Source organism: Heloderma suspectum, chromosome 1, assembly GCF_057233095.1.
Source record: "Heloderma suspectum isolate Gila_16-S chromosome 1, 16-S_ref, whole genome shotgun sequence".
Taxonomy (NCBI): domain Eukaryota; kingdom Metazoa; phylum Chordata; class Lepidosauria; order Squamata; family Helodermatidae; genus Heloderma; species Heloderma suspectum.
This window is the reverse complement of record NC_139458.1, coordinates 439,984,651-440,010,726: the sequence shown is the minus strand read 5'-3', so window position 1 is coordinate 440,010,726 and position 26,076 is coordinate 439,984,651. Positions and strand designations below refer to the sequence as shown.

Genomic DNA, 26,076 nt, shown 5'->3' with positions numbered 1-26,076 from the left:
AGAACGCGGCGGCTTGCCTGATTAAAGGCAGCCACCGGCGAGATCACATCACTCCAGTGCTGAAGAAGTTGCACTGGTTACCAGTTGTTTTCCAGGCCAAATTCAAGGTGGTGGTCTTGACCTTTAAAACCCTATATGGTTCCGGCCCAGCCTATCTTAAGGAGCGCCTCCAGCAACACCAGACAGGCCGCTTAACAAGATCAGCCTCAGATGGCCTTCTCTCTGTCCCATCAGCCAGGACAGCTAGACTGGTGGGGACGAGGGAGAGGGCCTTTTCTGTGGTGGCCTCCACTCTGTGGAACTCCCTCCCTAGGGAACTCCGCCATGCCCGCTCTTTAATGAGCTTCCGTCGTGCATTAAAAACATGGTTGTTCAGGCAGGCATTTGGGTTGGTCTAGGGTATTTTAGAAAACATTTTTATTGTAGAATTTTATTGTTTTAAACTGTTTTATTATACGCTGTACATCACCCAGAGTGGCTGGGTGACCAGCCAGATGGGCGATTAATAAATTTAATAATAATAATATCATAAATAAGTAAATAAATAAATTATAAAAATTAAAATGCATGGGTAAATAAACAATGTCTTAACTGGTACTGAAGAGAACGTAAGGTAGGTCCCAGGCCTCCCACTTAAGGGACAGCAGGTCAAAACCAAGGTGCAGCCACTGAGAAAGCCCTCTCTTTTGCGATTACTTAATGCTGAGGAAGATTTTAAGACATGGACAGGTTATTATGAGACAAGGTGCTCCTTCAGGTATTTGAGTCCCAAGCTATTTAGAGCTTTACAGGCAAGTACCAGCACCTTGCATTGGGTCCAGAAACAAACAGGCAACCAGTGCAGTTCTCAATATTGGGAGTGATGTGAACAAATCTGGCTGTACCAGCTAAAATTCTGACAGCTGAATTCTGCACTAATTGAAACTTCAGAGTGGTCTTCAAGGGCAGCCCCATGTATAACATACTGCAGTAATCTAGCCAGGAGGTAACCTGAGCATGAATCACCATGGTCAGACTATCCCTGCCCAAGAATAGTTGCAGACGACAAACCAGCCAAAACTGGTAAAAGACACTCTGTGCCACCAAGGCAACCTGGGTGATGCAGCCAACTTCTAGAGACAAAGCTGGATCAAAGATCAACCTCAGCTTGCTCTTTCAGGGGAAGTAGAACCCCACCAAAACCAGGCTGAGCAGGTTGAGAATGCTGACTGTAGGGATAGGACAGGAGAGTGTTTCCAAGTCTCGAAAAGGAAGCTTTCATTATCTTTACTACAAATATTGATGGTTTCCATTTTCAACTCTTATTTTACGTCTTTCCTATTTCCCCAACTGGCAAAAGCCAAGATATGCACAGTTGCCTTCAGGTGTAGCAGCTTCCTATAAATTGAAAAGCAGGATAGAAATGTTGTAAACAAACAGAATATCATTGTGTATATTTGTATTAGTTTGAATAAAACTAATGCACTTATGGCAGCCTTCCCCAACCAGGTGCCCTCCAGAAGTGTTTGACTGCAACTCCCATAATTCCCAACCAGCACTGGGGGGTGGGCAGGGAGGCTGTGTTTTTCTTTTAATTTTTGTAAATATACCAGGCAGTATAATTACATTTGCTAAGCTATACACAGCATTTTTAACATAAATACGAGAGCCAGTGTGATGTAGTGGTCAAAGTGTTAGACTGGGACTTGGAGATCCGGGTTCTAGTCTTCACTCAGCCATGAAGCTCACTGGGTGACTTTGGGCCGGTCACGGACCTGGTTCACATGACACGGTGCAAACTGTGTTTATTTAACCCACGATGAGCCACAGTATTCATGGGCACCACTATGCATATCCAACCCCTACTCGAGGTTGTCATGTCATGCAAACTGTCAGGGTGGAAACTGAGCCAATAGAGCCCCAGAGCAGTTCTGATTCTGAGGAGGAACAGCAATCCGTGGGAGAGGAGCTCGCTCATCTTTCATAGGCACAGCAGCTGGCAGTGATTACTCCTGCCAGCATTCCTGGGATAGATAGTGACCCTGGCAGCGAGGGAGTGCTGGAGGGGGGCTTGCTGGATGCTCGATGCCGACGCAGGGAGCGACGACAGATGGCGGGCGCGGAAAGGAGGCGTAGCGGCTCAGAGAGGGACAGGGGGAGTGCGACCCTGTTGATTCTTCTGGACCTCTCAGCAGCTTTCGATACCATCGACCATGGTATCCTTCTGGATAGGTTGTCTGGGTTGGGAGTTGGAGGCACTGCACTGCAGTGGTTCCGCTCCTACTTGGATGGCCGACTCCAGAAGGTGGTGCTGGGGGATTATTGCTCTGTGCCATGGCAATTGTGCCATGGGGTTCCACAGGGCTCTATTTTATCCCCCATGCTGTTTAACATCTACATGAAACCGCTGGGGGAGGTTATCCGGAGGTGTGGGCTGAGGTGCCATCAATATGCGGATGACATCCAGCTCTACCTCTCTTTCTCATCAAAACCAGGTGAGGCAGTGGCTGTTCTGAATCAGCGCCTGGGCACAGTAATGGACTAGATGAGGGCCAATAAACTGAAACTCAATCCAGACAAGACGGAGGTACTGTTAGTGGGTGGTTCGTCTGCCCAGCTAGGTGATATTCAACCTGTTCTGGAGGGGGTTGCACTCCCCCTAAAGGATCACGTTCGTAGTTTGGGGGTGCTCTTGGATCCAGAACTGTCACTTGAGGCACAGGTGAACTCAGTGGCACGGAGCACTTTTTATCAGCTTAGGCTGGTATACTAACTATGCCCTTATCTGGACAGAGATAGCCTAGCTACAGTTATCCATGCTCTGATAACTTCTCATCTGGATTACTGCAATGCGTTATATGTGGGGCTGCCTTTGAAAACCATCCGGAAACTTCAGCTGGTCCAAAATAGGGCAGCAAGATTGTTAACAGAGACTGGCATGTGAGCTCATATTACACCAGTACTTTTCCAGCTGCACTGGCTGCCAGTCCATTTCCGGGCCTGATTCAAAGTGCTGGTATTAACATTTAAAGCCCTTAATGGCTTGGGGCCAGGTTATCTGAAGGATTGCCTCCTCCCATATGTGCCTGCCCAGACCTTAAGATCATCCTCAGCGGCCCTTCTCCATGAGCCCCTGCCAAAGGAAGTGAGGCGGGTGGCTACTAGGAAGAGGGCTTTTTCTGCTGTGGTACCACGGCTCTGGAATGAGCTCCCTAGTGAGGTTCGCCTGGCACCTACACTGTATTCCTTTCGGCACCAGGTGAAGACTTTTTTATTTTCCCAGGCATTTTAGCATTTTAGCTTTCTAAACTTTTTGCTTTGCTGTTTTAAATTTGTATTTTAAACTCCTGCACTGCTGCTAGGTTTTATTGTGTGCTGTTTGGTTTTAATTTTTGTGAACCGCCCAGAGAGCTTTGGCTATTGGGCGGTATAGAAATGAAATGAATGAATGAATAAATAAATAAATAAATAAATAGCGCTCGTTTGGCGCGCAAGCAACAGTCGCATCCCAAGGACCCAAGGGAAAGAGGGGGGATCTCTCCCTAGCCCATAAGTTCAGGGTCTTCCCGTGATTCTCCTTCAAACGGGGACCAACTGCCTAACCTGGAGCATAGGCTACTCTGCTATCTTTCCCCAGGACTGTTCCTTGCTTAGTCGCTGGTGATTAGCATCTGAAAGAGTCATTAAGTTGTAAAACGATTAAAGTCTTGAAAAGAATCCTTTTCTCTGTGTCTTGAGTTGGATGTTGGAGTAGACTGTAAGAGGCAGCTAGGGCGCTTCCTGACACAAACCCAGCAAGCGGGGGTTATGCGAGGGTTAAACAACCCCCACATAACCTATGGTCTGTTCCATGCTCACCAGTCTGGCAGAACACAACAACCCCCAGAAAGGGTCTGGGCATGCAAAACAGCTGCTGCACAAACCCCATGTGTACCACAGCCTCCCTATGGGTTGAATAACTCATGGTGGGCTGTCATGCCATGTGAACCAGCCCACTGATTTTCAGCCTGATCTACCTCACAGGGTCGTTGTGAAGATAAAATGGAGAGAAGGAGGATCATGTGAGCTGTCCTGAATTCCTTGCAAGAGGAAAAAAGGTGGGATATAAATGAAATAATCAATCAATAATAAATAACATACTGTACATACTTAAAATAGTAAAGTATGTTTAGCTCTCATAATAAAATAAGTATTGCATAATTATAACCTTTCCCAAAAAAATTTCAGGGGGGAAGAAGCTTACCTCTAGCCCTGCAAAATTGGCCAAATGAAGGTTCTCTTAAGCATATGACAGTAGAACTCTGCTTTCATGCAACCAAGGCCCAACTACGCTGGAACTCACTTTCCCAGGAGGACTTGAGAATTTTTCAGAAGCATTTTTTTATGTAGACTCACATGAGGAAAGGGGAAGGTTGACCTTAAACTGTTTAAAATGTTTTACCTATTTTAAATTTTGATTTCGCCATTTTACACATTTTAACTATCTTGTTAACCACGCACAATTCCAAGATTAAGCAGGATTACAACATAGATCATAGCATAGATCATACTGGTTTAAGCCAGGGAAATTCTTTGCCCCCAAAGCAACAAAGAGATACAGTGTGATTCTGATGGATTTCACAGGTTTATTTGGAACCACACACACACACACACACACACACTAACTGAACCATGCCTGGAATCACAGAATCATAGAATAGTAGGGTTGGAAGGGGCCTACAAGGCCATCGAGTCCAACCCCCTGCTCAGCGGAGGAATCTAAGTCAAAGCATCCCTGACAGTGGCTGACCAGCTTCATCTTCAATGCCTCAGGTGTGGGAGAGCCTACCACCTAGGGATGTCAAAGAATTCTGCCACGGATCTTGGTGAGGCCGAATGCCAGTGCATTTGGCCCCCCGAACTCCGTGGCGGAACGGCCTGCCATCCCCCCAGCCCCCCGCGGATCCCCCCCGGGATGAGACTTACCTGGGGCAGATGTTCCAGACGGCAGCGGCTCCAGCAGCAGCTTTGGTGGCGGCTGGTCTTCCGACCGGCCGCCGCCGACACCATTTGCAGTCTGTCCCCCCCCCCCCCATTCGTGATAGGCTACGTAAAGACTTACGTAGCCTATCACGTCTGGGTAAAAAAAAAAAAATGCATACAGAAATGGCGGCGGCTACAGCCGCCGCCATTTGTGTTCCTTATTTTTGGCTGTCTTAGTCCACGTAAATATTTACGTAGAATAAGATGGTGAAAATAAAGGGGAACGCAAATAGCATCCGCTATGCTCTTTGCGTTCCCCTTTCTTCTCTTCGTCTACGTAAATATTTACGTAGACTAAGACAGCCAAAAATAAGGAACGCAAATGGCGGCGGCCACAGCCACCGCCATTTGCGTATGCGTTTTTTTTTTTACCCAGACATGATAGGCTACGTAAGTCTTTACGTAGCATATCACGGCTGAATTCAGGGATGCAAACGGCGACGGCCATTTGCGTCCCTGCTAGCCAGCGGCCGGATGTCCGGCTGCTGGCAGAGCTGGCCAGCGGCTCTGCAGAATCCCTGCGGAGTGGAGCCGGCCGGCCAGGATTCCAGGGGGAGGGACGGAGCGCCTCCCCCCCCCCAGCGGAACCCGGCGGAGCCAGGTAAGCGGGGTTTCGTACATCCCTACTACCACCTCCCTAGGGAATTGGTTCCATTGTCATATTGCTCTAACAGTCAGGAAGTTTCTCCTGATGTTCCGCCGGAATCTGGCTTCCTGTCACTTGAGCCTATGATTCTGTGTCCTGCACTCTGGGATGATAGAGAAGAGATCCTGGCCTTCCTCTCTAGGACAACCTTTCAAGGACTTGAAGAGCGCTATCCTATCTCCCCTCAGTCTTCTCTTCTCAAGGCTCAACATGCCCAGTTCTTCCAGTATCTCTTCAGAGGGCTTTGTTTCCAGTCCCCTGATCATCTTTGTTGCCCTTCTCTGAACCCTCTCCAGAGTGTCTCCATCCTTTTTAAAGTGCGGTGCCCGGAACTGGACACAGTACTCCAGATGAGGCCTAACCAGTGCTGAGTAGAGGGGAACTAGTACTTCCTGGGATTTGGAAGCTATGCTTTGATTAATGCAGCCCAAAAGAGCATTTGCCTTTTTTGCAGCCACATCACATTTTTGGCTCATATTCAGTTTGTGATCGACAACAATTCCAAGATCCTTCTCGCTTGTAGTATTGTTGAGCCATGTACCCCCCATCTTGTAACTGTGCATTTGGTTTCTTTTTCCTAGGTGCAGAGCGTGGCATTTATCCCTATTAAACTGTATTCTGTGGTTTTCTGCCCAGAGCTCCAGTCTATCAAGATCCCTTTGAGTTCTGTTTCTGTCTTCCAAAGTATTAGCTATCCTGCCCAATTTTGTGTCATCTGCAAATTGGATCAGCATTCCCTGCACCTCCTCCTCCAAGTCATTAATAAAAATGTTGAAGAGCACTGGGCCCAGGACTGAGCCCTACGGAACTCCGCTCGTTACCTCTCCCCAGTTGGAGAAGATCCCATTGAGAAGCACTCTTTGAGTCTGATTCTGTAGCCAGCTGTGGATCCACTGGATCATTGTTTCATCTAGCCCACTTTGAGCTAGTTTGCTCATCAGGAGATCATGGGGACTTCATCGAAAGCTTTGCTGAAGTCGACGTATATGATGTCCACAGCATTCCCACAGTCAACGGCGTTTACTTGATCCAAAACTGAGATCAGATTCGTCTGGCAGGATTTGTTCTTGACAAATCCATGTTGGCTTCGAGGAATCACTGCTTTGTTTTCAAGGTGCTTACAGATTGATTGCTTTATGATCTGCTCCAGAATTTTCCCAGGGATTGATGTCAGACTGACTGATCTGTAGTTCCCAGGTTCCTTCTTTTTACCCTTTGTGAAGAGAGAGACAACGTTAGCCCTCCTCCATTCATCTGGCACTTCCCCCGTCCTCCATGATTGCTCAAAGATAATAGACAGTGGTTCTGAGAGTTCTTCTGCCAGTTTCTTTATTACTCTCGGATGCAGTTCATCTGGCCCTGGAGATATGAACTCATTCAAAGTAATGAGGTGTTCCTTGACCATATGCCTGTCGATCTCAAGCTGCAATCCGGCCCTTTCAGCCTGTACTTCGCCTTTGCCAGGGGGGTCATAGGCCCTCTTTTGGGAGAAGACTGAGCAAAAGTAGGAATTGAGCACCTCTGCCTTTCCTTTGTCATCTGTTATCCTTTTGCCATCCTGATTTAATAGCTGAACCACCATTTCTTTCCTCTGCCTTTTACTATGCACGTAGCTGAGGAAAGCTTTTTTGGGGCTTTTAGCATCCCTTGCTAACCTCAGCTCGTTCTCAGCTTTAGGCTTCCTGACGCCATCCCCACAATTCTGTGCTACCTGCCTGTACGCTTCCTTTGTTCCTTGGCCTTCTTTCCACTTCCTATATGTGTCCTTTTTTGTTTTCAGGTCATCCCTAAGCTTTTTGTGAAGCCACACTGGCTTCTTCTGTTGTCTTCCACCATTTCTTCTTGTTGGAATTGTTTGTGATTGTGCCTGGAGAATTTCCTTTTTTAAAAGCTCCCACCCATCTTGGACTCCTTTTCTTGTTAGAGTTGCTTGCCATGGGACCTTACTTATCACTGTTCTGAGTTTATTAAAATTGGCTTCCCTAAAATCCAGGGTATGCGTTCGGCTACACTCAGCTTTTGCTCCCTTTAGAACCAAGCACTCAAGTATAACATGGTCGCTTTCCCCCAGAGTTCCTGTAACTGCTACTTTATCCACTAAGTCATCTCTGTTGGTTAGGATCAAGTCAAGGATAGCCAATCCTCTAGTTCCTTCCCCTACTTTCTGTAAGAGGAATTTATCTGCCACACAAGTCAGGAATTTCCTGGAGGGGCCATGTTTTGCAGAATTTGTCTCCCACCAAATATCGGGGAAATTGAAGCCCACCATTACTACTACATCATGCTTCCTTGAAACACTGGCTATTTGCTTTTCAAAAGTTTCGTCCTCGTCTTCTTCTAGATTGGGTGGCCGGTAGTAGACTCCGACCACCAGGTTCCTTTTATTCTTTGCTCCATTTATTTTGATCCAGATGCTCTCGATGGGGCTACCAAGCTCATCCTCCTGTATTCTGTGCAGAATTATGTATTTTTCACCTATAGTGCAACCCCACCTCCCTTTCTGTTCCTCCTGTTCTTTTTGAACAAGTTATATGCTTCAATTGCTGTATTCCAATCATGAGAATCATCTCACCAAGTCTCAGTTACACCTATGAAGTCATAATTTCCCTCCTATATTAAGAGTTCAAGTTTGTTCTGTTTGTTTCCCATACACTGGGCATTAGAATATAGACATTGAATACCATGTGCTTCATGGTCTGGCTTTCTTCCAACATGTTTGTGAAGACTATTATTGGGCGCTATTAGAGCTGTTGTCTCCATTGCGGTGCATAGGCCTTTGACCATTGTTATCCCCAACTTTACGTCTCCCTTCCCCGTAGCATTCAGTTTAAAGCCCTCCTGATAAAATTGTTCATTCTGTGGCCAAACACATTCTTCCTAGCCTTTGTGAGGTGCAACGTGTCCTTTGCCAACAGTCCATCTTCCAGGAAGTATAGCCCGTGGTCCCAGAATCCAAATCTCTCTCTCGTCGGCATCACCTTCACAGCTAGTCATTCCCCCCAAGTATTTTTCTTTCCCTTTCTAGCCCTCTTCTGACTACTGGAAGGATGGATGAGAAAATTATCTGGGCCCCAATGTTCTGGAGCTTCCTTCCCAAAGCTTCAAAGTCTGACGTGATTTCTTCATAGCTCCGCTTGGCGGTATCATTTATTCCCACATGGATGAGAAGAAAGGGATACCTGTCAGTGGGCTTTATGAGTGAAGGCAACCCTTCAGTCAGGTCTCTAATCTGTCCTCCCGGGAGACAGCATACCTGGTAAGTCCACAGGACTTCATGACATATTTTGGTTTTGATCACACACAGCTAGGAATCTCCCACTGCTACTACTCTTGTTGTTGTTGTAGGCTTTGGTTTCATTGCCTCTGTTTGACTGACCTTCAGCCTCTTGCTCACTCTCATGCAGGTTCCCCTGTAATTCTTCCTCTGCAGGCTGTCCTCCAGTCACATCTTGAAGTACCTGGAAACAGTTCCCTATTTATTTATTTATTTATTTATTTATTTCTATACCGCCCAATAGCCGAAGCTCTCTGGGCGGTTCACAAAAACTAAAACCAAACAACACACAATAAAACAATTTAAAATATATAGAACATTAAAACCACAATATAACAATACAACCACAATAAAACCTAGCAGCAGTACAGGAGTTTAAAATACAGATTTAAAACAGCAAAGATAAAAATTTAGAAAGCTAAAATGCCTGGGAAAATAAAAAGGTCTTCACCTGGCGCCGAAAGGAGTACAATGTAGGCGCCAGGCGAACCTCACTAGGGAGCTCATTCCAGAGCCAGGGTGCCACAACAGAAAAAGCCCTCCTCCTAGTAGCCACCTGCCTAACTTCCTTTGGCAGGGGCTCACGGAGAAGGGCCGCTGATGATGATCTTAAGGTCCGGGCAGGCACATATGGGAGGAGGCGATTCTTCAGGTAACCTGGCCCCAAGCCATTAAGGGCTTTGAATGTTAACACCAGCACTTTGAATCGGGCCCGGAAACGGACTGGCAGCCAGTGCAGCTGGAAAAGTACTGGCGTAATATGAGCTCGCAGGCCAGTCCCTGTTAACAATCTTGCTGCCCTATTTTGGACCAGCTGAAGTTTCCGGACCGTTTTCAAAGGCAGCCCCACGTATAACGCATTGCAGTAATCCAGACGAGAAGTTATCAGAGCATGGATAACTGTAGCTAGGCTATCTCTGTCCAGATAAGGGCATAGTTGGTATACCAGCCTAAGCTGATAAAAAGTGCTCCGTGCCACTGAGTTCACCTGTGCCTCAAGTGACAGTTCTGGATCCAAGAGCACCCCCAAACTACGAACCTGATCCTTTAGGGGGAGTGCAACCCCCTCCAGAACAGGTTGAATATTCCCTAGTTCCACTGCTTCCACTGGTGCTGAGTGGCTTCTAGTTCTTCTGCTCCTGTCACCCTTTTCCAAGGAGTATCCTCTACTTCATTTTTCCTCACCTCAGCATTTCCCTCTTCTGCCTCATCTTGCTGTTGCTCTTCTAGCTCCTGTACTTCGCTTTGCTGCTGTAGTTCCACCGTTCTGTCCAAGAACTCTTCATCGTCTCTTATTCTCTGGAGGGTCGATACTCGCCGCTCCAGGCCTCTTACTTTTTCTTCCAGCAGCGGTGATCAACTTGCACTTGTTGTTGTTTGTTTTCTCAGGCAAGAAAACAAACATTGCACACACCTTGCAGGTCACCACCACTGGAGAGTCTTGTCCTTCCATAATACGTTTTCCTTTTTTTGTCTAGCTTTCTGATTGTTCTAAAGTAGCCTGTGCTTGGCCCTTACTCACTGGAGGTTGACAACAGAGTCCCACTGGTATGGAAGTGTGTTACAAGACAAATAAATGAAAAAAAAGTGTGTGTGTGTTTTTTAAAAAAGTTAGGGGCCTCCCCCTTGACCTCCCCCGGCCAACTCCTGTTTGCTCCCCCTGTTCGCTCACTCTGATCGCTCACTATCTGGGAGCTTGCTTGCTTCTGTAGTTCCTGGAGCAGCTGGAGAAGCCTCCTCTACTCTGCTCTGCTCAGCTGGGAGGCAACAAATCTGGAAGAAATCCTACCATACTGACAAGCCTCATTATTATGAAATTTAGCGGGGAGGTTTGCATTTGGAGTCTGAGAGGGCTGACTTTTAAAGATAACTGACTTGGGTCAGAACTTTTCAATCATTTAGAAATGTCTCTGTGTTAAAACTCAAAAGTTAGCCAATCCCGATCAAAACATGAGAAGATTCCTGCTGGATCAGACCAAAGGTATACTTAGTCCAGCACTAAGAACACAAGAAGAACCAGGTTGGATCAGACCAAGAGTCCATCTAGTCCAGCATTCTGTTCACACAGCAGCCAACCAGATACCCACAGGAAACCCACAATCAGGACATGAGTGTAACAGCACCCTCCTTCCCATGTTCCCCAGCAACTGGTGTAGCATATAGCCATCAGGACTAGTAGCCACTGACAGCCTTATCCTCCATGAATTTGTCCAATCCCCTTTTAAAGCCATCCAAAGTGTTGGCCATCACACATGTTGTGAAGTTCCCACAGTGTCTAACCTGATGCCTGTGGGAAGCTCACAAGCAGGACATGAGCTGAACAGCATCCTCCTGCTCATGTTCCCCAGCAACTGTTCTTGAGAGGCATACTGCCGCTGATCCTGGAGGTAATATATTGTCACCATACTAGTCACCATGACTAGTAGCCATTGATATCTGCAGTACAGTGAAAATTTAGAATTAAATTTGTATTCAATATACAAAATCATAGAATCAGAGAGTTGGAAAGTACCACAGAGATCATCTAGTCCAAACCCCTGCTCAATGCAGGCTGTGCACTACAGAGTGTAGCTGCAGCATCCCTGACAGATGGCGATCCAGACTCTGCTTAAATGCTCCAGCGAAGGAGAACCCAACACCTCCGAAGGCAATCTGTTCCTCTGCTGAACAGCTATCACTGTTAGGAAATTTCTCCTAATGTTAAGCCAAAATTTGCTTCCCTGTAATTTCCATCCATTGATTCTAGTCCTGCCCTCAGGATCAACAGAGAACATGTAAGATCCATGAGCCAGGGCAAATTGGATGCGGTTACTGGGTAGATGTCAAGATTAAATAAAGACATTTTGGGTGTCAGTGAACTGAAATGGACTGGAATGGGCCACTTCACATCAAAGGACCACCAGATCTACTACTGTGGACAAGAGGACCACAGAAGAAATGGAGCAGCCTTCATAATTAATAATAAAGTGGCTAAAGCAGTGCTTAGATACAATCCAAAAAATGACGGAATGATCTCAATTCGAATTCAGGGTAAGCCATTTAACATCACAGTGATCCAAATATACACCCCAACCACAGATGCTGAAGAAGCAGAAGTAGATCAGTTCTATGAGGATGTGCTGCACCTGCTGGATAGTACGCCTAAAAGAGATGTTATTTTCATTACAGGAGACTGGAATGCTAAGGTGGGTAGTCAAACGACACCTGGAATTACAGGCAAGTATGGTCTGGGAGAACAAAATGAAGCAGGACATAGGCTGATAGAATTTTGCCAAGACAACTCAAGTATGGTCTGGGAGAACAAAATGAAGCAGGACATAGGCTGATAGAATTTTGCCAAGACAACTCACTGTGCATAACAAACACTCTCTTCCAACAACCTAAGAGACGACTTTATACATGGACTTCACCAGACGGTCAACACCGAAATCAGATTGACTACATCCTTTGTAGCCAAAGGTGGCGGACATCTATGCAGTCGGTAAAAACAAGACCTGGAGCTGATTGTAGTTCAGATCATGAACTTCTTATTGCACAATTTAGAATCTGACTAAAGAGAATAGGGAAGACCCACAGATCAGTTCCTAATGAATATGCAGTGGAGATGAAGAATAGATTTAAGGGACTAGATTTAGTAGATAGGGTCCCGGAAGAACTATGGAGCTGAGGAACCTCATGACGAAGGTGAAAGAAGAAAGTGTACACTGTACACTCTCGTCCAGGTCATTTATGAAAATGTTGAACAGCACAGGGAGTAGTAGAGAGCCCTGAGCACTCCACTTGAGACTTCCCTCCAGGAGGAGGAGGAGTCATTAATTAGCACTTGCCCAGTATAGCTCCTCAACCAATCCAGCTCTATTGTTTTATTCTGGATGAAGAACAAGGAACAGCTGATACGCTGGTTTTTTTGTATTTTAGGACTCCAAGACTTTTACTCTGTGTAGGATGTGGAACCTTAATTACACCTTCTGATACATGACCAATTTTTAAAAAATAAATAAAAGGAGACATTCCTACAGCATATTCACTGCTCCAGGTACACAGTTTGCCATCTATTTCCCCTACACAATGTGTAGGTTGTACAAACTGCACAGCACATTGGCTGACATCATAACTAGTCAATTTTGTAAAGCTACTACTGTATAATTTTCTTCCCACAAGTACACAAAAGAGCAAGCCTCTCTTATTCCAATTACAGTTCACTGTGATAGAACTCGATATCCCACTTTTAGGTTAAGTTCGCATATGCTGTTGCTCTGAAGACCTTGCTACACCTCCTTCAACAGCCACAGCAACAGAAGGTCATGCTGCAATACGACCCCTGCTTTCTTTTTGTGTCCTTGTTTCAGAATGTCAGACACTTGTTTCCAAGTTGTCCCTATGCAATGTTTTTACAAATAGGGAAATGCATCTTACCATTACAACCATCCCTACTCAGCCCAAGCCAATCACTGACATTGCTCCAGTCCTGCAACAACAAGGGAGTTATAGAGCTGCCTTAGACGCAGTGATGTGGGGAAGGAAATTTTCCCGTGCTTTATTTTTCCACAGAAAATGTTTCGTTTTAGAAGCTCATTAGTAACAAGGAATGGATGCCAGTTGCAAATACAATATTAGGCAAGCTTAGCAGTTTCAAAGTTGCAATGACTGCTTTTCAGGTGATCATCCCTATCAGGTATGTGAGAGGATATATCTATTTCAGTTACAGTCATGTGAAAAAGAAAGTACACCCTCTTTGTGTTCTATGGTTTTACATATCAGGACATAATAAAAATCATCTGGTCCTTAGCAGGTCTTAAAATTAGGTAAATACAACCTCAGATGAACAACAACACGTGACATATTACACCGTGTCATTATTTATTTTACAGAAATAAAGCCAAATTGGAGAAGCCATGTGTGAAAAACTAAGTACACCCTTACTGCTTCCATAGGTATGAAGAGGCCAAGTAGCAGCCAGGTGCTGCTAATCAAATGCCCTTGATTAATTGATCATCAGCAAGTGTGGCCACCTCTATAAAAGCCCCAGTCTCAGGAGTTTGCTGGTCTCGAGCATTCAGGTGTGTGTTAACACAATGCCAAAGAGTAAAGACATCAGCAATGATCTTAGAGAAGCAATTGTTGCTGCCCATCAGTCTGGGAAGGGTTATAAGGCCATTTCCAAACAATTTAAAGTCCATCATTCTACAGTGAGGAAGATTATTCACAAGTGGAAAACATTCAAGACAGTTGCCAATCTTCCCAGGAGTGGACGTCCCAGCAAATTCACCCCAAGGGCAGACTATTCTTTTTCACATGACTGTACGTATATGTATGTCTCAGTGTGAAATGGAACTAATAAGTAGTGACAGTAAAAATGAAAGTGCCCCAATAACCTCAGTGGAAGAGACTTGAACTCTGTTAAAACTGATGAGTGGTTGTCAGCATTTCATGCACAGTTCTTTGGGTTAAAAAAATTAATTAGTGCAAACTGGTGCCCTCCAGATGTGTTGGACTACAACTCTCAGTATCCTCAGTCAGCCATGCTGACTGAAGGATGCTGGGAGTTGTAGTCTAATGTATCTGGAGGTTCAGGATGGCTGAATTGTGTCAGCAGTTTTCAGTAACTTTGTTTCTTTCTTGTATTTAAACGAAGTACATGGTATTGTCTTTAAATATTTTCAAGTATCCAAGTAAAATCTCTACATAATATAACATTTAAATCACATTAAGTGTGCTTTAATTTTCCTCCTCAAATATTTCAGGTCAAATACCTGTGGTATATTGGGACAAAAAATTAACATGGGGTACTTTATTAGCTTTGTGATTTATTGTACTTGTTTTTAGTAAGAATGATAAATTAGATCACTCTAGTGATTTTCTGACGTAAAGTGAATTTTTTCTGATGCAAATGACCCCATGCGAATTATTCTAGTTTGCACAGGAAAATTTTCCAATACAGTTCTTTTCTGGAAAACCCACAGCATTGCTTAGGAGTCATCACTGCTTCCTATTCGAGTACTGCAGAATTCACAAGCAAGGCTGGAAAGGTCTCCAAAGACAGAGAAGACTGCAACCAAAGCATCAAGGTGGACAGGCTAGGCAAGCAGAATTCTCTAACTGGGGATGAGGTCTCACTTGAGACTGCACAACCCCCTACTAGATCCTTGGCAGTGGAGATTTGCTCACCCTATCTGAATTCAAGAGCCTCTTTTATCTGCAACTTGATCTTCCTGCCTCTCCTACCTGACATCTGTCCATTGAGAAGCCTTCCATTTTGAAATATTACCCTATAGCCTGAACCTCCACTGCCATTAGGAATTTTTTTAATATTGCAAAATCATATAAACTTCAGTTGGATCTGTCAGAGAGACTTCAGCAACAGCTCAAAGATCCAATAGCTCCAAGTTCCCCAACCCAACTCTGAGTTCACCCCAAAATACTTCATTCTCTGTTGGAATTGCTGCCATACTCCTATGAAATATTTTGTCTTTTGGAATGAGTGATTTAGGTTGAATATCAGGAAAAACTTCCTCATGGTCAGGGCAGTCAGACAATGGAACGAAATGCACAGGGAGGTGGTGAGCTCTCCATTGCTGGAGGACTTCAAGCGGAGACTATCAGAGATGCTTTAAACTGGATTCCAGCACTGTGCAGGGAGGTGGACTCGATGACCTAACTGGCCCCTTCCAACTCTATGATTTCATGACTAAAATGTTAAAAATGCTTTTTACTCACTCAAGGTTTTAGTCACATCTACGTTTTTAAGTGATATTGGTTACTGTACACACATAGCTGCAGATCTCTATCTGGTTTGGGGTTTAATGAGATACTGGCCTCATATGTGGCTCCTGCTATGAACGCGTTTTAGTTATTTCCGCCAATCAATATAGTGGTCAGTTTGTCTTTGAATGTCTCAAGCCATGACAGAGTGAACGTCTCACTCTATATCCATCTGGCCCTGGAGCCTTGTGTCCCCTTCATGCTTTTCTATTGTTCCTTCTATTTCATGGACCAACAAGGGCATCTGCAAGTCTCTCTGAGCCTCAGAAAGGCCTGACATCTGCAAGTTGTACAGGAATGTGTTTATTGCTTCCTCCCCTGGAGATATGTCATTACTGTACAGTTTTGAATAAAATGTTTGAAAAATTGAGTGGATGGTCTTTGAGTCTCTGTGTAAGTGTCCCTGAGGGTCCCTGGCTCCTGTAACAAATTATCTATTTCTCATTTAAGCCTATAGGCTTGTATTTTGGTCTTTCTCTAGTAGGATTGCTTTGTACAAGTTTGTAAAAAGCCTGTCTGCTTAGTGTACAAAAGATCCATGATCATAAGGAAAAGAATCAAAGATAAATCTGCCAATATCATAATGCCCTTAAACGTATCTATGATGCAGTCACACTTGGAATACTATGTAGTGTTTTGGTCACTACATCTCAAAAAGGATATTGTAGAGCTGAAAAGTTGCAGAAAATGGCAACCAAAATGATCAAGGGGCTGGAGCAAGTCCCCTGTGAAGAAAAGTTATGTTTGTGGCACCATCCTTGACCACAGAAACCAGGTCCGGTGGCATGGCGCCTGGTGAGTGCAATACAACGTTTGCGGCTTTTTAGTTTAAAAAAAGGCGAGCAAGGGAGAACATGACAGAAGTGTACAATATTATACACAGTGTGGAGAAAGTGGATATGGAGAAGTTTATCTCCCTCTCTGGAAACTCAAGGTCATCCTATGAAGCTGAATGGCGAGAGATTCAGGACAGAAAAAAGGAAGTCCTTCTTTACACAGCAGATAGTTAAACTATGGGCTTCGCTACCACAAGATGCCGTGATGGCTGCCAACTTGGATGACTTTAAAAAAGGATTAGGGAAATTTGTGATTGTTAACAATTGATACCCTTATTCTCCACAATGTCTATATATTGCCTCCAGTGAGTATGCTCCTCTACACTAGTTGTTGGGGAACATGAGTGGAAGGATTCTATCGCACTCATGTCCTACTTGTAACCTTCCCATAGGCATCTCATTGGCTCCTGTGTGAACAGAATGCAGAACCAGATATGCCATTGGTCTAATCCAGTATGTTTTCTTACATTCATAGATAGGACCAGCAATACAAGAATTAGTGCTGGAAAAATTACCGTTCTATGCAGCAGCCTAAAATTCTGATTCTTGTACCCGGAAAATCACATTATTTTTCCAGCCTGAATAGCTTGATACAAGATTTTATAGGTGATCAAAGATTGCTGAAGATGTGCTGCAAATAAGCAGCTTAAACTATCCCCTGCAAGTAGCCATTGTGTTACTTCTATGTGATGAACAGCCTTAGGATGACCTCTTGTTAACCTTCCACTATGATGAAATGCACCATTCATTCCCATTCTTTTCTGTCTTCCCTAGCCAGCTTGTAGCCCAACAATGCTTCTCATTAGATTTGTGCATGGCTTTCCCAACAACCATTTGAGAGTCTAATTGTCACCAGTTTGCCCTTGCTGAAGCCATTCTCATAAGAACACAAGATAGCCATTTATAGCCTCATCCTCCAAGGCCGGGTACATAAAGGTTTCAAAGAGTTCTTCATGACTAGCTGCCCACCCCTTGCTCTAGTCACACAAGTCCCGAGCCCTCTTCTCAGGGACTAGAGACAGCTACCAACTTGGACAGCTTTAAAAGGGGATTATATAAATTCATGGAGGATCAGGCTGTCTGTGATTCCTAGTCATGATGACTACTTATTACCGCCGGTATCAGAGGCAGTATGTGGGAAGGTGCTGCTACCTTTATGTCCGGCTTGTGGGCTTCCCACTGGGGCATCTGGGTGGCCACTGTGTGAACAGAATGCTGGACTAGATGGGCCTTTGGTCTGATCCAGCACAGCTCTTCTTAGGTTCTCAGTGGATGCAGGCAGAGTCCCTCTTCCCAGCCTGCCACAAGCTTTAATGCTACAAAGGAAGGAAGCTCAGCCTGACACAGTCCAATTCTCCTTCTGTGGCTTCAGAGCCCAGGAGCTCTTGGGGGTGGGAGGAGGAAGAGAGAGAACCTGTCCTGTGCTTCACCGAAATGGTGCATAGAGAACTAATGTCCAGCTCACCATTGTCAGTGACCTCCTCATCTAGAGGGAATAAAAACTGACGTACAGCCTCCCAGATACAGAGCAATGCTACTGGGGGTGCACACAATGCTTTAAAACAACAACACCTCTTCTACCCTTAAAAAGAAAGACTAGGATTAGAACTGGAGTAAGGGTTACACAGTTTATGCCCTGCAAGCAAGGCAGTTTTTACACCCTACAGTTGCCCAGGGGAGTGGCTAACTGCAAGTTTTATATTCACATTATGAACTTGGTGTTGGTCAGCTCTTCTAGCTCCTGTACTTCACTTTGCTGCTGTAGTTCCACCATTCTGTCCAAGAACCCTTTGTCTTCTCTTATTCCCCATTCGCCGCTCCAGGCCTCTTACTTTTTCTTCCAACAGTGCAACCGACTTGCACTTGTTGCACGTGTAGGCCATGTTGTTCTCAGGCAAGAAAACAAACTTTGCACACACTTTGCAGGTCACCACCATTGGAGAGTCTTTTCCTTCCATAGTCTCTATTCCCTTTATGTTTGTAGCTTTCTGATTGTACTGGGATAGCCTGTGCTTTGTCGTCTATTCACAGGAGGTTAACAAGAAAGTCTTATTGGAATGGAAGTGTATGTTATAAAAAAAAAAGAAATTGAAAACAAAAATTGTTAGGGGCCTCCCCCTTGGCCTCCCCTGCCAAACTCCTATTTGATCTCCCTGTTCGCTTGCTCTCAGCGAGCTTGCTTGCTTATACAGCCCCTAGACCAGCTGGGGCACCTTCCTTTGTTCTGCTCAGTTAGGAAACAGCAAACAGTAATGCAAATCCAACCCTAAGGAAAGATGTACACTCTGACTAGAGCTACTGAAAAGTAAGGACCAGTTCCCGCCTCCCAGCTGAGCAGAGCAGAGCAAGCTGCTCCAGCTGGTCCAGGGACTACAGAAGCAAGCAAGCTCCCAGAGAGTGAGCAACCAGAGCGAGCGAGCAGGGGGAACAAACAGGAGTTGGCCAGGGGAGGTCAAGGGGGAGGCCCCTAACATTTTTTTTCATTTTCATTTTTATTTTATTTTATTTTTTTAACTAACTTTTTTCCATTTATTTGTCTTGTAACACACACTTCCACACCAGTGGGACTCTGCTTTTAACCTCTACTGAGTAGAGGAGCAGGCACAAGCTAGTCTAGAACAATCACAAAGCTTAGACACAAAAAGGGAAAAGAGGCAATGGAAGGACAGGACTCTCCAGTGGTGGTGACCTGCAAGGTGTGTGCAATGTTTGCTTTCTTGCCTGAGAACAACATGGCCTACACCTGCAACAAGTGCAAGTTGATCACGATGCTGGAAGAAAAAGTAAGTGGACTGGAGCGGCGACTGTCAAGAACACGAAGAGTTCTTGGACAGAATGAGGGAATTACAGCAGCAAAGGGAAGACCAGAAGCTTGAAGAGCAACAGCAAGATGAGGCAGTGGGAAATGCTGAGGTGAAGAAAAATGGAGTAGAGGATACTCCTTGGAAAAGAGTGACAGTTAGGAGAAGAAGAACTAGATGCCACTCTGCACCAGTGGAAGCAGTGGAGCTGTGGAACCGATTCCAGGTACTTGCAGATGAGACTGGAGGACAGCCTGCAGAGGAAGAATCACAGGGGAACCTACATGAGAGTGAGCAAAAGGCTGAAGGTCAGTCAAGCAGAGGCGATGAAACCCAGGCCTACAACAACAAGAAGAGAAGAGTGGTAGTAGTGGGAGACTCCTTGCTGTGTGGGATCGAAACCCATGTATGTCGCGAAGAACCGTTGACTCGCCAGGTATGTTGTCTCCTGGGAGGACAAATTAGAGATGTGACTGAAAGGTTGCCTGCACTCATAAAGCCCACTGACAGGTATCCCTTTCTCCTCACCCATGTGGGAATAAATGATACCACCAAGCGGAGCTACGAAGAAATCACGTCAGACTTTGAAGCTTTGGGAAGGAAACACAAAAACTTTGTGGCCCAGATCGTTTTCTCATCCATCCTTCCAGCAGTTAGAAGAGGGATAAAAAGGGAACGAAAAATACTCCGGGGGAATGACTGGCTATGAAGGTGGTGCCGACGAGAGAGATATGGATTCTGGGACCACGGGCTATACTTCCTGGAAGATGGGCTGTTGGCTAGGGATGGGTTGCACCTCATAAAGGATGGGAAGGATGTGTTTGGCCACAGCATGAAGAACTTCATCAGGAGGGCTTTAAACTGAATCCTACGGGGAAGGGAGATGTAATGTTGGGGGTAACAATGGACGTAGGCGCATGCACTGCAACGGAGAGAACAGCTCTAATAGTGCCCAACAATAGTCTTCAGACACATGTAGGAAGTAAGCCAGACTATGAAGCACATGGTCTTCGATGTCTATATACTAATGCCCAGAGTATGGGAAACAAACAGAACTTGAAATCTTAATACAGGAGGGAAATTATGACTTGATAGGTATAACTGAGACTTGGTGGATGACTCTCATGACTGGAATACAGCAATTAAAGGATATAACTTGCTCAAAAAGAACAGGAGGAACATAAAGGGAGGTGGGGTTGCACTGTATGAGAAAAATACATGTCTCTGCACAGAAATACAGGAGGAGGAGCTTGGTAGCCCCATCAACAGCATCTGGGTCGAAATAAATGGAGCAAAGAATAAAAGGAACCTAGTGGTCGGAGTCTACTACTGGCCACCCAACCAAAGAGAAGACGAGGATGAAACTTTGGAAAAGCAAATAGCCAATGTTTTAAGGAAGCATGATGTAGCAGTAATGGGGGACTTCAATTTTCCAGATATTTGTTGGGAGACAAATTCTGAAAAACACGGCCCCTCCGGGAAATTCCTGACTTGTGTGTGGATAACTTCCTCCTACAGAAAGTAGAGGAAGGAACTAGAGGATCGGCTATCCTTGACTTGATCCTAACCAACAGAGATGACTTAGTGGATCAAGTAGTAGTGACAGGAACTCTGGAGGAAAGCGACCATGTTGTACTTCAGTGCTTGGTTCTAAGGGAAGCAAAAGCCGAGTGTAGTCAAACGTGTACCCTGGATTTTAGGAAAGCTGATTTTAATAAACTCAGAACAATGATCAGTAAGGTCCCATGGCAAGCGACTGTAACGAGAAAAGGAGTCCAAGATGGGTGGGAGCTTTTAAAAAAGGAAATTCTCAAGGCACAATCACAAACAATTCCAACAAGAAGAAAAGGTGGAAGACAACAGAAGAAGCCAATGTGGCTTCACAAAAAGCTTAGGGATGACCTGAAAACCAGAAAGGACACATATAGGAAGTGGAAAGAAGGCCAAGGAACAAAGGAAGAGTACAGGCAGGTAGCACAGAATTGCAGGGATGGCATCAGGAAGGCTAAAGCTGAGAACGAGCTGACGTTAGCGAGGGATGCTAAAAACAACAAAAAGGCTTTCCTCAGCTACGTGCATAGTAAAAGGCAGAGGAAAGAAATGCTTGTTCAGCTATGAAATCAGGATGGCAAAACGATAAAGGCAGAGGTGCTCAGTTCCTATTTTGGCTCAGTCTTCTCCCAAAAGAGAAGGGTAGGAGTTCACCCATGCTGCCCTATACTTGTGAGGGACCCCCTTAAGTGATAGTTCCACAAGAAGGATCCCCAGGCGCTGCCTTCCTCTGAAGCTGGGGAGATGCTCTGCTACTGCTTCCTCTTCCTCCCCTACCCATTGCCATCGCCTCCCTTCCTAGCACCAACCAGGGCACAAGTGGAAGCTCTAATTGGCCCAGGTGGGCAGTGGTGGAGAGGTATGGAAAAGAGAGGAGATGGAGGCTCACATGCCCAGCACAGACTGCTTCTGGGAAGGAATAAGGAGGTGGCTGTGGCTGGAGCAACTCAGCACATGTAGGGGAGATAGGATGATCATGCTTACCAGAGGGGGCAGGGACCCTCAACATGGCAAGTGGATTAGTGGACCCCTGCATATTGTTAAATAAGGTTACCATCCTTGAAGGCAGCCAAGAAACCATTTTAGATGGATGGATTAATTGAATGTCATTGGCCCCTTAGATTATAATACTGTAGTCAGTAGAAGCTACAAGCAGGAGGCATTACCACAAGGCCCATGAGGGGAGGAGAGCAATTACAAGCACTGCCTGGTTATCTAGGAAAGGTTTTATTTATTTATTTATTTATTTATTGCATTTATACCCTGCCTTTTTCCCTCTTGCAAGGAACCCAAGGCGGCTTACATTATCCTCCTCCTCTCCATTTTATCCTCACAACAACAACCCTGTGAGGTGGGTTGGGCTGAGAGTCTGTGACTGGCCCAAAGTCACCCAGTGAGCTTCCATGGCCGAGTGGGGACTAGAACCCGGATCTCCCAGCTCCTAGTCCAACACTCTTGCCACTACACCACACTGGCTCTAAGCAGTCCACCCCCCAGCACTGCTCATCCACTTAAAAATGTAGCCTTCCAAGGCTGCTTTTCAGTTAAAACAAGAAGAGAAACAGGGCTCCATTAACAGGTACTGTCCAGTTTTCCCCAAAATGAAATGCCTTTCCCAAAGGCAGAAGCAGCAAGCTATGTACAGTGCTGTCCATCAGCAACTGGTGCTGATTCACCCAGGTAACAACCCAGGAGTTTGGCTCAGGCTTAATGCTGTCATATGCCTGACTTCAGCCAATCTGGAGTTCTTGCCAGCAGCACCAAAAAAATTAGGCAAACCTGTCATTTTACAGAGAATACAGCTATCCAGCAGAGGATATGTAGGTGATAAGTTCTTCCACAGCAAGGAAGACAAGATCAGTCTCTACTTTCCTTCACAGGGCATTTGGGCTATGTCACAAAGAAAAGCCAACTACTTTCATTTTCTACCTCCTTGCCTTGCAACTCTTGACTTTTGCTTTTACTTGGATGTCCACAGAGACCAAACGTACAGCTCATAATTGCCTTCTTGTAACAAAGAGAGGTGTCTGCATTACTTGGATTGCTACATTCTTGTAGGATGTAGGGACATAAGAGGAAAGATGTACTTTACTGCTCGCCTCATCTGTATTTACCTCTTATCCATCCCTGAGCAGAAGACATAAATATCTCTAGCTAACACCGCCTGGCCTCATGAACATGAAAAACCATCTGACTAGTCATTAAGCTCTAGAGCGATCTCCCTTAATCTGGTGAGCCCAAAGCCACACACACAGTACCTTACAGTGCCCACCAAGTGCACAAAAAGTAAGCTTCAGTCAGGATTCCCTGTCCTCATTTGCCCATAATGACTACTGTGGTCATGTCACTTTGGTTTGCCACACCAGGACTTCCTGGAACAAACAGCAATCTTCAGAAGAGGCAGAAATGGGCCGGAAAGCAAATGCACCTCATCTACAAAAATGACGCACAGTATCCCAGAACGCTCCAAGGTCCACTGCAAAAATCTCTTAACAGCAGCTGGGAACCCCACTCTGTGATCTAGCTCAAGGGCTGTTGCAAGGATGAATGAGATGGAGACTGAAAAATATGGTGCAGCACAATAATTACATACTTCGTAATCGTATATTCATGTTTCTGTAGCACTGCACGTCACCCGGAAAAATGGGTTAAAAGGCTCTTAAATAAATCCAAGCCAGTGCCCAACACAGCGCCACACTCCTGTGTGCCAAGAGCCAGAACCCAGAGGCCGTGCCCACAGAGGCGAGCCAGGCGGGCTCCAGGCCAAGGAGCCCGCGCCCCAGAGGCCGCCCCTGCTCTCAGCTAGGCTGAAGCGCGGGGCCGCCGGGCTGCCGCGAGAGAGGGCGGCCCGCCCCGCGGGGCTCCGCGGAGGGCCCGGAGGTCGAGCCCGGGTCCGCGCCCTGCCGACGGCCCACCGCGCCAAGCGCCGCCTGCGCCGGGCCAGGCCGAGCGCCGGGGGAGGCGCGCGCCCGCCGAGCACGCCTCAGCCCCGGGGAGGCGCGCAGCCCACGGCGGAGCCGGGCGCGCGGCTCGCCCTCGCCCCGCCGAGGGCTCGGCCCCGGCGCCAGGGCGACCGGGGCGGCTGCGGGCGCCGGCGGGCCGCCCGGCCCCGCAGAGGCAGAGGGCGCGAGGCTCCTCTCCGCGCCGCGCCGCGCCCGGCCACTCACCTGCTGGCCGGGCCGCCTCGTCCGCGGGAAGGCGGAGGGACGGGGCGACCGGCTCCCCAGCCTGCGCCGCCGCCGCCGCTCCCCTCGGTTCCCCTCAGGCGGCTCCGCTCGCACCGACCGACCCTCCGACCAACCCACGCGCAGCGCTGTGCGGGGAGGGCCCGCCTCCCTTCAGCGCCGCCCAATCCAGACAGCGCCTTCGGAGGGGCGGGCCAACGGCAAGGGGGAGGGAAGCCCTCCAACCAACCCGAAGGACGCCTCAGCCTGCGGGCGCCTCCGCCGAGAGTTTCACCAATAGGGAGGCAGAACCTGGCTGCGAAGATCCGCCCTCCCGGCGCCGCCCATGCCACTGTTAAGCCAATCCGAGCGCGGGGCGGGGACGGGGGTGCTCCCCCTCGCTTTCTCTCGCTCAGCCACACGGCCGCCCGAGGGCGGGCGCCGTCCCGCCAGCCGCCGCGCTCGCTCTTGCGCGAGCCGCTGTGTTGTCGTGCACGCGCTTCAACGACTTCTCGCGCAATAGGCGCCCCCTCCTTTCCTCCCCCGGCTTCTATAGAGTGCGCAGGCGCAGTTGGGGTCGGAGCCGTTGCTGTGGTGATGGGAAGCCGGCGCCTGCGGCCTGGGCGGCCTCTTGAGCCTCCCCGGCCCGCCTCTCCAGGCCGCTCTCGAGCCCTCCGCGGACGTGCCTGGAAGAGCAGAGCCGCGGAGGCCGTCCCGTGCCAGGGCCGCGGCGCTTGACCCTTCCGGCGGGCGCGCGTGACGCGCTCCCCGCGCGCAGAAAGCCAGCGTCGCCCACGGTCCCGCGAGGAGCCCGGCTGCTCCACGCGCAGGGCCCCAGTCCGGCATTCTGCTCCCACGGTGGCGGCCAGCTGGCGGCCAGGAGCCCACGAGCAGGCCGCGCGGCAGCGCCCTCCCGCCCGTGTTCCCGGCGGCCGGCGCGCGCAGGCTCGCTGCCCCTGGTCCCGGAGGTGGCGCAGAGCCCTCGAGCCTGGTGGCCCTGGGCAGCCTTCTCCGGGAACGTGTCGGATCCCCTTCAAAGCCGCCCACATCGGTGGCCATCGCCACATCTGCGGGAGCGAATTCTGTGGTTCACGCGCTGTGTGCGGGAATCGGTCTGGCCTGAATCTCCCACCAATGGGTTCTGTTTTGAGAGAGGGAGAAAAATGTGTATCTACGTTCTCCACACCACGCGTAGTTTCGTACGCCTCTGTCATGCCCCCCCTTACTCCCCTTCTTTCTAAGCTAAAAAGCCCCAAATCTCTCCTCGTACTGGAGTTTCTCCAGCCCCTCGATCATTTGGATTACCCTTTTCTGCACCTTCATCACCTATACAATAGCCTTGTCAGGTGGAGCGACCAGAACTGTCCAGAGGATTGCAAGGGTGGTCACATCATAGATTTGTATAAGGGGGTATGATTGTGGCAGTTTTATTCTCAGTTCCGTTTCTAATTATGCCAAACCCGGAGTTTGCCTTTTTCACAGCAGCTGCACCCTGAGTTGTCATCATCAAGCTTTCCACCACAGCCCCAAGATCTCTCTGCTGGTCAGTCACCACTATCTCAGATGCCATCAGGCTATACTTGAAGTTGGGATTTCTTGCCCCAACGTGCATCACTTTACACTTGCTTATGCTGAACCGCATTTGCCATTTAGATGCCCATTCTCCCAGTTTGGAGAGATCCTTTTGGAGCTGTCTGCAATCCCTTTTTGTTTTAACCACCCTAAATAATTTTATGTCATCCACAAACTTGGCCACTTCACTGCTCACTCCTAATTCCAGATCATTAATGAACAGGTTGAAAAGCATTGGTCCCAATACAGATCTCTGTGGGACCCCACTGTTTACTTCCCTCCACTAGGAGAGTGTATCATTGATTCCTTCTCTCTGCTTTCTGTTCTTTAACCAGTTACTGATCCCCAAGAGGACCTCTCCTCTTCATGACTGCTAAGTTTGCTCAGGAGTTTTCGGTGAGGGACTTCGGGGTTCATCACAAGAAGCTTTTATCCTGCTATTGAGATGGCTCTCTCTTGGAAGTTTGCA

The 26,076-nt window shown here is 47.2% G+C and overlaps 1 protein-coding gene across 29 annotated transcripts in view; it reads right to left on the bottom strand.

The window, feature by feature from the left end:
• Positions 1-24,180, bottom strand: part of DTNB (dystrobrevin beta) — a 267,328-nt gene extending 243,148 nt beyond the window's left edge. For 17 of the 29 annotated variants that reach the window (XM_084828363.1, XM_084828198.1, XM_084828280.1 and 14 more), the window contains exon 1: positions 24,039-24,180. Coding sequence is in view for 8 of the 29 variants with exons in the window: in XM_084829227.1 (XP_084685353.1) it covers positions 6,469-6,494 (26 nt within the window). In the remaining 21 variants the exon portion in view is untranslated. Of the gene's footprint in view, positions 1-6,468; positions 6,586-9,023; positions 9,106-24,038 lie in introns of those variants that run through there. The other 12 variants (XM_084829227.1, XM_084829397.1, XM_084828453.1 and 9 more) reach the window with 2 other exon arrangements.
• Between the last annotated feature and the right edge of the window lie 1,896 nt (positions 24,181-26,076).